Raw genomic sequence first — 10,748 nt, 5'->3', positions numbered from 1 at the left:
TTTATAGTTGGCAGGTTGAAGTGAGAATCTGCCTATCAGTACTAGGTGAATCTTTTTAAATACAATTTCACTCTTCTTCCTTCTCTCCCTTATGCAGATTTTGAAAATAAAGTGTAAGAGAAAAGATGGAGGAAATAGAATATTTTGATAAGTAATACGCTAGTTTTTAATTATAATAATGAATATTATATAATTAATTGTGTGGATGGACCCAACACAGAGAAAACACTTCAGATTCCTAAATGTCTCAACCAATGCATTCATTCCGTCCATCTTTCTGCAGCCCTGGTCAGCCATGTGTCAGGAATTAGCCCCTTGCTGGCTAAGCTCGCTATTTTTGGCAAGCTAGAATGGACACCTTTATCCTTTGTTTCACAAAGTGGGTGAAACAGGACACTTCGAAGGGTTTAAAGAAAAAAGAAAGCTACAACATATAACGAATTAATGTTAGTTATCCTACAGCCTGAAAAGTACCTGGCGGTGGTACTAACTCTGAGCTCTGTGAACTGGCAACCTCAGGGCCCTCCCCATCCCTGGATGCGGTTGGACTTGACCCGACCCTGAGGCTCGCGCTCCAGCCCCTCGGGGCTGGACGGCTCCGGCGGCGCGGGAGGAGGGACCTCTGCCCGCGGGGCCGGGCCAGGTACCTAGAGCGCTGGTTTGCAAAGCGCAGGTCCGGTCTCTGCGCCACCCGACTCGAGTCCCCGGGTCCTATGCAGTGGTCGCCCCGGTGCAAGTCCCTGAGGTTGGGCTGGGTGTCCCCGGCCCACGTCACCTGTTTGACAGCCTCCCGCCGAATCAGAGGGCAGCGCTGGCCGCGAGCCGCGCGCGTCACCCGGAGCTGCTTGGATTAGAACTCGCCTCTCCTGGCTCCGCCCTCCAGTCCCATTGAAATCTCAAACCGCCTTTAGGAAAAAGTGAACTCTGGGCATCGTTTCTGCGTTACTGTCTGCCAGTGCAAGATGGTAAGTGAGGACTCCGCGTCAGAAAATCCACTGGCAAAGCTGGGGCGCTCCGAAGGCTTTGCGCTTTGGGTTCATGCCACGTCAGGAGCAAGACTGTTCTGCTACCTGCAGGGAAAACGGGTCTTCTCCGCGCGCCCTCCTTCCTCTCTGCTCCCCTCCCCCTCGCTCGCTCTCTTCTCTCCCTCCTCCCCGCTGTTATTTCTCTATTATTTCCACTCTCTATTTCCTCCTTCACTTCCCTCTACACCTGCACCCACTTTTCATTCCACCTCTTCCTCTAGATTATTCACATATTTGCAAACACTTGGACTTGAGGTGCTTTCTGTGCCTTTGGGGTTTGTTTTCCTCTCAGGTGTCAATTGCATAATAGCTTAGTCCTGATTCCAATAATAATCTCGGGGGAGAGTCTGTAAATACGCTTTCAGAGTAAAAGAAAAATAATACTTGATAAACGTTTGGCTGGATTTCTTGAGTCAGCACTGCCCGAGCTTCACTTGCTTCAGAGCCTTTTGATTTTCTTTCTAAACTTAACTGTAAGAACATTAACAAAATGTGACTTTTCAATTTTTTCTTATTATTATTTGTTTTCTCTTTGTTTGTATTATGCCCAAGAAAGTTCTTAAATCAACAAAAGATTTACAAATGATCAAAAACTGTTTGGCTAATCTTGAATTAAAAGGATTTTACCTGGTTAAACATTGACAAATAATTAGGAGAGGGATGTTGTACAAAGTAACCCTGGAAGTCAGCGTCTCTGCCCCTGTTTGGAAAAGAGGAGAGATCATTTGGGCCGGAGGAGAAGAGGGTAAGAGGGCACTCACTAGGCCCAAGCACCGTGGAAAACACATGTCAGCATCTCATGGTGACAGGTCACTTGTGTAGGGGCCTTGAGCCGGGGCAATGAAGAGAACAGAGCTTGTTATCCGTGGTGTTGTGCTTCTTTACATTTTGATTAGATGTTTACCTAGAGTGAAACTATGCTCCCCTGGCTAGAATGGAAAAAAAGTTTATGTCATATCTGTAGGACAGTTATATACATATAGATACACATTCATATATATATACATACACATTCATATATACACATTCATATATATATATATATATATATATATATTAGAATATGTATGTATAGGTATTAGAATAGATAGATACACATCTCCAAATTAAGAAGCCACTTTCTATAATGTTGTGTCCTGCCCACTTTATCTTTCAAAGCCTTTAAGACACCTGCAATAGAAAACCAAATAAGTCTTAGATCTTTGAACAATTAATTAGAATTTTGTCTGCTTCATTGCTGTGTAGCTTATTGTATGAGTTAAATGTTGCAACAGGAAGTGGCTGTTCTCTACGTATCAGATCTATCTGATACTTGTCTACTCTTTGCTCAAAAGGCCCAAGCAATGTACTAGGTAAGACAAGGAGCTGAGTCCTTTATTAGTCAATGCAATTAAGCAATTTAAATGTAAGCTAGATCCATACGTAACAATTTCACTACTTTTTGGGTCATGGCATGTAATCTTTGTATGATTTTTCCGTCCTTTTCCCCCTCAAATCCGCATCACTCCACCTTCTGGACCCCTCCTTCCACTCCTTCCACTGAAATCCACAGAACACCATTCTGCCTTGTCAAGACCAGTATTTTTCAGGAGGCCAGAACTATAACTGCCCGTATTCCACTGCAACATCAGAATCTAGTGTTGATGTTTCCACGGAGACTTGGGTCTCTTTCTGGGCTGCTGGTCTCCTGGACAACAGGGAGCCCCAACAAGCACCACAGGCACAGGGTAAGTTCTGCCTCTCTGCTGTCCTGATAGAGCTAGAGCCCTCTTCTAGAACCAGAGATGCAAAGCATCATGGGCCGGGATGCTGTAGAAAATGGGTGTGAGAGAAAATTTACACCCCCACATTCCTTCAATTTCAACCATGAAACTTGGTACTTTTTACTTGCCAAATACTGAAAATGAGATTATTCCTTTTACTTGCTGGACTCCTTATACCTTGTAGCTTTTAAACACTGATTGAGGGAGCTTGCTTTAGTTGAAAGTTTTATGAAAAATGTTCTAGTAAGATGTATTTGGAGTCAAGATGCCAGTTGGAACATTTCTTTTGAAATTCAGCAAAGTTTCCCTGAGTTTGGAAGAACAAAAATGAACAAGTTAATCTTTTATGTCATAGGGGAAATTCTAAGGAAATAATTATTTCTTTTGATACAGAAGACTTTAACTTTGAAGGGAGGCACAAGGAAAATTATTATTATTATTATTATTATTATTATTATTATTATTGTTGTTGTTGTTGTTATTATTATTGGTACCAGGACTCAAACTCAGGCTCTTGTGCTTGACAGGCAGAGTCTATGATGCAGAGCTATATCACTGGTCCTATAAGGAAGATTATATACAATATTAATTTTGAACCTGGAGTTTAGTGGACAGTTCTTATAAATACTAAGGGAAGGGTTGGGGAGGTGGCTCAGTAGAATAAGTGCTTGCCTTGCAAGCACAAGGGCCTGAGTTCAATCCCCAGTTCTGCCAATGAATAAATAAATAAATACATACATACATGCATAAATACTAAAAGAATTGATTTTATGTAAAGCGAAACCTCAAAGACCACTCAGAATTAAGCATTTGCACTGTTATTCCAAGATAGGAAATGATTTGGGGGAGGGGTAAGAAAAGGCACAAAAACTTTGAAATTTTGTAACATCATTCTAGTCAGGGAGGCAGTTGTAGAGCTTTAATGCTGCATTATAAGGAACAGCAAAACCAGAAGGCTAATTGATGTGAAGCCAACTCATCACCTCATTTGTAGCTTTATTCCCGTGTCCTTCCCATCATTTTTCTTAACAAGAAAACACTGCAGTGATAGCAGTTTCAGTAGAGCAGGACAAGAGTCCAAATGACAGTGAAAGAGTAAAAAAGAGAAGTAAAAGTCAACCAGCCTAGCATACCTAAACAATGTTGATTGATAAATATAGGTTGGTATCAAATATGGGGAAAAGTTCTCGAAAAACCTCATAAAACTATTCAAGCAAAAGCAGTCAAAGCATAAATGTATAGGTATAGTCTTGAAATATTCATCAAGGTCTTCAGAAAAGCAAAGTATAAATTATTTTAAAGTAGAAAGTGCTTCCAAATAGAATTATGAATAAATAAGTTTCTGTCTGTTTCTGACAGACAGAAAGAGAAATGGAACTATACCAGGATAGGATTAATTATGCAACCAAACCCTGTATTATGAAGCTTTAAATCTTTAGAATATGGAATACAAATTAGAAAAATATATTGGAATCACGGTATCTTACTTCGTAGTATGGCAGTAACAATAAACATTTGGATGAATAAATTACACAGATGCCAACAGTTTTTTTAAATATTTATTTATTTATTTATTTATTTATTTTGGCAGAACCAGGGATTGAACTCAGGTCCTTGTGCTTGCCGGGCAAGCGCTTATTCTACTGAGCCATCTCCCCGGCCTCAGTTTTTTAAATTTAGTCAGCAAGACCATTATATCAGAGAAGAACATGACCAGTTACCTCCTAAAAATTCACCTCTTTAGCCACATTGGCATATAGTGTACACATTTTTCTGTCACCCCTTGCTTGCTTCCTTATTCTGAAAGCTTGGAGTATTTTGTTTTCCTGTATGGAAGAAATAGCTATTTCAAGAAAGATAATGGAACACTTTGGACTTTTGAAATCATCGGATTAATTTGTTGTACACAGATGGCCAGTGTGTTTTCTCTGCTGATCATTTGGTGTCTTCACACAGAGCCGTCGTGTGACCTGAATTTCCCTGCTCTGGACTCCTGCTCCTGGGAGGGAGCGCAGCTTTCCTCACAGCTCTACCGAAACAAGCAGGTCCGTGTCACCGAGAACACGCGGACTGTTCTCTGCTGTGTCTTCCCCTTATGCTGTCTCTTCTTCTCTTTCAAATCTCACATTGACGTTGCTTAGAATCAAAGTAAGTGTCTGTCCAGGGAAAGATAAAGTTAGATGAACAATGTCAGAGAGGAGAGAGAGAGAGAGAGAGAGAGAGAGAGAGAGAGAGAGAGAGAGAGAGAGAGAGAGAGCAACAGGAACACTCTAAAAACAAAAACCTGCAATCAAACTGATTCTTCACATGTTAGCTGTGTGAGTCCCTGAATCCCCCTATTCCTCCCTGATGAAACTGGGAATATTTGTGAGGAATACCACAAAGGGTTGATGGAAAAGCCAGATGACATACTGTCATAATATTTTTAGATGGTGAACTGAAATAATCACCACAAGAAGGGGTGATACTTATGTGAGTGTTTCTGGAGATTACCCCATTTTCTAGGATTTGTTTATTGTGGCTTTTGAAGAGTAATTTGACACAATGGACATGTAGGCAGCCACATCCTCTTTTTTTCCTTTTAAATGTGTATGGGAGAAGTCTAACCAAGCCCTTCTGAACACCCTTTTCTATATTTAAACAGTGGCACTCCGCTCATTTCCCTCCATACTTACTTGATTCCCTTGTGGTTTCAACTTGGAAAGTCATTTAATCTCTTCAAACACTTTGTAATAAATGAAAAATTCAAAGCACAAAACTGAACAGTCATGTGGTAGAGGGGTGTAGATTTAATTTAGGTCTCTGTGAAAGAGGACTCCCTGAAATTCTGTTCAGAAAACAAACAGAATAATCAAGTTTAAGAAGATTGAGGGGCAGCAGCATTGCTATAAGTTTACTAAGTCAATAGAGTAGAGTGGCCTTCACCATTGTCTGCTTTTTACAGCTTCAAGATACTCTGATACAGAAGGAAGAAGAACTTGCTAGGCTACACGAAGAGAATAATCACCTCAGACAATATCTGAACTCTACTTTGGTTAAATGTCTTGAAGAAAAGGCCAAGGTGTGTTAACAGTCTCTTTTATAAGATCAGGGCAGAGATTTGAGAAAGGAAACCATTGACCACAGAACAAAATGAAAACCTCTTGGATTAAGTATGAGAAATGTACTAAGCAGAGTGTCTTGATGTATGTTAATCAATTGATTAATTCTTTTCTTAAGGAAATACATGATGCTCACAAGAGAATGTATGTGTTATTTCCTGGGAATGTCTAGATTTCAGCATTCAGCCAGGCATTGCAAAGGAGTTCTTGAAGAACCAAAAGGTAATTCAGAGAAGTATCGAGACCTCAGAGGTTAATCAAAAGGAGCGTTAGATACAAGGAATACTGGAGTAGACATTGATACAAAAAAAAGTCAGTTATTTCAACTATCTCTTTGACTTTAGATAAAACATTCTCACAGGGCATCCATTAGCTTTTTGTGCAAATGGGTGAGGAAAAACATCTGTTCAGAATCTCTCTTGGTCTAAAATGCTATGAGTCAGACTAGATGTCAGATACATTAAGTGTCCTGACTGGCAGTTAGCTGTATGGAATTCCACTACCTTCAATCATGACTTTCCTACACTTTTAGATGAGTTGTTTTCAATTTAAGGATGAATAGCTCAACTCTAGTCTTCTGTTCTTTTTATTTTCCTTGTTTTTGCAAGTTTACTTGTGTGTATGTGTGTGTCTGTGTGTCTGTGCACGCACACGTGTGCAAGAAAGCATGTATGCATATTTCTGTTACTGGGGTTAGTCAGTCTGGAATGAAGTGCCTTTTTCTTTTTCTTTTTTGGCCAGCCTGCCCTGGGGGTGGGGCTGGCACAGCATGTGGTGCCGGGGACAGAACTGTGGTCCCCTGCACTGGCCTAAGCTTGCCCAAGCAGGCATTTTAGACTGCTGAGCTATCTCACTGGCCCCTTGTCTGGCTTTCTACTGAGCACATTTTAATTTATGTTGAGATAGTCTTATAAAATCAATAAATTTCCCAATTTGGGATAGAATTTTCAATCCTTGTGCCTCAGCCTCCTGGAGTTTTGAAATTACAGGTGCATACCGTATTTTCCAGCTGTTTTGAAAACATTTTATTATGTTATTTTTATTTGTTTATTTATCCATTTGTACCTTGCCTCTACTCAAATTCCATTATTTTTTATTTGAAATCTAAATTGATACACTTATTAAACATAACAGTTCAGAGGAGATCTTAGACTGGATTCATTTACAATCATTATTTTTGATGCAAAAGGAGCATATCTCAAAGTTCTCAGCCTGAACTCCTCATTCCACCCGCTATTCCATAAATGAGCCATTTATCACTTACTAAATGATACTGGTTAGGTGGTTTTATTTCTCTTGATCTCAATTTTATTAGAACAATATGATGATTGATCTCATGAGAATGCTTTGCAAGTTAATGAAATAAACCAGGCAATGTCGGATAGTGTTGAAATCAGAGGTTCTGCTTAGATTCTGAAGGGTATGGTTCAAAGCTGAGCTGAGAGATCCTTAGTAAGTCACCAAGTTGTCTGTGCCCCATTTTGCTCGTTAACAGAGATTAATAGCCTTTATGAGTGATGAGGTCATGCAGTCGATCAATCCTTTAAAACTAAAACATGAATAACAGCTTATTTACTTCTAAATGATAGTTCAATAAATGATAATTGCCATCATCAACATCTTTTCTCCCAAGTTGAAATGTTAAAGGCAGCCTCTATTGATTTTATTTTTTCAAAATAGAGTAAAAACTGAATTAAAGTTTCTAGATAATAAATTATCATCTTGTATAGATTTTAATTCACAGACATTCATCTAACCAGCTTTGCTTGTATATGAAAAACTAAAATTTTAATTTTTCTACAGCACGATGGCAGCCAGTAAGTACTTGAAAGATGCGTAATTTCTCAACTTCCACTCTTCTAGAAATTGCTTTCTTCAGACGAGTTCTCCAAAGTATGTCGGAAATTCAGAAAGGGGAAGAGGAAACCTAAAGAGCAAAGATACTCTCCTCCTGAGACTCCCCACCCCAAAAATGCCAAGAGGAACCTTATCAGTGAGTTTGCAAACTGTGCAGAACAATCTGGCCCCCCTGTGGATCCCTGGGTCCTGCAGACGCTTGGGTTGAAAGACTTCAACACCATTGACGATGCTAGATCAGCTAACTACAGTGCCCTCTCCACTCACCCCCAAGGAGTCACCAGTACATTTTCCCACCTTCTTGGGGAAGCAGTTGATTATGACAATGTCCCCAGGGAGGATGTACCCAGTCACCATCAAGGTGAAAGACCAGCCCTAGTACACAGCACTGCCAACCCCAGGGAAGAGCTTCACTACCTTCCACCACTTTCAAATCCCCCAGGGATGGTCCACATGCTCCCTTATCAGGATGCGGATGTGTCACCCAACAAGACAGAGATGGCCTTTTCCACATCCCTCAGCCCACACTGCAATGTGAAGACTCATTCTTTCCACCAGGGACAAGCTTTTGTGCGCAGAGACAAAGAGGGAGGCTGGAAGTTTACCTGGGTCCCTAAGCAGTCTTAGTCTCCCACATGGATCACAGAGCATGGCCTGGGACTGTTTACAAAGGCCTCCCCTGCACTTGGCTGTGACTACATGGAGCCCTGAAGCTTTTACCCCAACTCTTTCCTGCCATTTTAAAAGTTACTCTCAGTTATCTATTTAAATCCACAGGGAATGACTTTCAAGAATTTATACAGAGAGGCATCTGCTCTTCTTTCACCTAAATTGGATTTGTTTAGGCACAAGTATCTATGAGTTGACTTCCTTTCTTTGCTTTATACTTGAAACAGTAGTTTTGCATTATGGGTAGAGTTGTTCAAGCTTTAGTTTTACTTTTCCAGTTATGACCAGTGTAACAATGTTCCTTCATTCAACAAAGAATTAATGTTCATAGCCCTTTTACTTGTCTTTCTTTCTTGTTTCTCTGTCTTTCTGGATATTGCCTTTAGAATAAGCACTGGTATTGGTTAAGTAATTTCTACTGAGTGCTCAAATAGCTGAGGTGGGGCAGATGTGTCTGTTCATCATCATTTTAATGTACATGGATGCTGGCTGACAAACTATTGTTCCTGGTAGTATCGTCCACTGTAGATGTGCATTACATTAATTTGGTCCTCCGTTCCTTTCTTCACCAGCTCTCCTGAAATATCTATAGAACACCTCCTTTGTACACTCTATGGGAGACCCTGAGATATCTTCTGAGCGACTTAGACTCTATGTCCACACTTAAGAAACCTGGAATCATATCTCTGTTTTGAACCTTGAAAAAGCTACTTGCATTGTATGAAAGTTTAGTTTTCCTAGAAAAATATGGTGCTTGATGAGATGTTTGCTCACATTCTATGAACTGATATGAGGCCACATCTGCTTCACTCCAGAGTAGGAATTCCTGGCCACTTTCCCCTTCTATTTTGATAAGAACTACAGTTATTGTGCAGGGAGAACTTTATTTAGAGTTTTTTACGAGTGAGTCATTTGTAGTTAGAATGAGAAATCACTGTTCTTGCTACAGCATTTTTTTCTACTAAGAGTCCATTTACTTGCTTAGTTCAGTCTGTTTGAGAGTAACTTGAATCTAGAAATGGCTATGTATTATTTTTCAAGTAAGTGTGCATAGAGTGAAATCAACTATTGATATCATGGGTTCTTCCCTTTCTAAATTTATAACAGAAAGGTATTTTAGTGCTCTTCCTAGTGCTTTCCCATCCCCCAAACTTTCTACTCTTCCTGGTAAGCCATTCCGCAAAAAGATGTGCACCTATGTTTCTCAGATCAACTTTACTTACTGAGGAAGCCAACCATGTTGAATCCCATTCCCATTTTGTTCTTTCTCATTTCCTCTCAAATGGCCTTGCACAACTGATATTTTACAACTGTGTTGTTGGGAATTCTAACAAAGACATTTCTTTTTTCTTTTTTTTTTTTTTCCTGGTTGTTTATTTACTTTGGTCAGTGAACAAAGCAGCTATGTTAAAACATTATTATACTCATCAATTTGCTTTATAATCCATGAAAGGGAATTCGAGATAGTAGTTAATATTATTCTGTGGAATGTTTTCATAGATTTGGAAAAGCTAAAACCACATTCCACTTTCTCAACAAAAAATTGAAAGTGCATTTTATAGTCTAGTGCCCCTGGTGGGTAAATCTTCTCAGTTTAGAATAACAAATTTATGAATTAGAATTGATTGTAGTCTACTCCTCTAGGAATTGAGTAAACAGTCAGTGTAACAGTTTTGAAAGCATAATAAGTAATCAAACTATAAAAAAAATCAGTTACCATGTTTACTTTGCATTTTAAAAGCTGCATTATGTGTCGAGCACCATTAGGGTGAATCCAGGTTTAGCTCATTGCTTTTTGGTACATGAAAAAAAAAGTCACATAAAATATCATAGCTTATGAAAGCTTTTGAACAAAACTGGTTCTCAATCTTCTTTAAAGAAATTATAGAACATTTGTGTGGCAAATTGTGACAACCTGTTCTGGCTTACATCATAAAGCATGGTATGGAATAAAACAAATACACATTGTTGCAATCGTATCTACAAACATTTGGTAGTTTTTGACTTATGTATAGAAAATTATTTTGCTAATATTTGAGAAATTAAAACTTTCACTTGAGCATATGTTCTAGCACCTATGGTTTTATCATTCTTGTCTAGTAAACTGCAGTTACTATTAAGGTAAAGTGGGAAATAAAAATGAAATTCTTTTTCGATTATGATAAATATTTTTATATTGTGCATAACATCTTCTAATAATAGATTTTTTCCTCTGTGAGATAACCACAATCTTATTTATTGATACTTATTTTGTATGATATATATATCCACAATAATGCTATCTTCAGCACTAAGGGCTTAATGTTTCTTCCCATTACCGAGCCTTTCAGACA

At 39.1% G+C, this 10,748-nt stretch overlaps 1 protein-coding gene across 1 annotated transcript; it reads left to right on the top strand.

Moving 5' to 3' along the window:
* Positions 1-897: 897 nt before the first annotated feature.
* On the top strand, positions 898-8,458 carry Gmnc (geminin coiled-coil domain containing). The gene is made up of 5 exons (XM_023700902.1): positions 898-965; positions 2,578-2,752; positions 4,745-4,833; positions 5,733-5,849; positions 7,753-8,458. Exons 1-5 carry the CDS (start codon positions 963-965, stop codon positions 8,371-8,373), a joined length of 1,005 nt encoding a protein of 334 aa, XP_023556670.1. The 5' UTR covers positions 898-962; the 3' UTR covers positions 8,374-8,458.
* The last annotated feature ends 2,290 nt before the right edge of the window (positions 8,459-10,748 follow it).

The sequence above is a fragment of the Octodon degus genome, unplaced genomic scaffold (genome assembly GCF_000260255.1).
Source record: "Octodon degus isolate 3935 unplaced genomic scaffold, OctDeg1.0 scaffold00128, whole genome shotgun sequence".
Taxonomy (NCBI): Eukaryota; Metazoa; Chordata; class Mammalia; order Rodentia; family Octodontidae; genus Octodon; species Octodon degus.
This window is presented reverse-complemented; position numbering and strand designations above follow the sequence as displayed.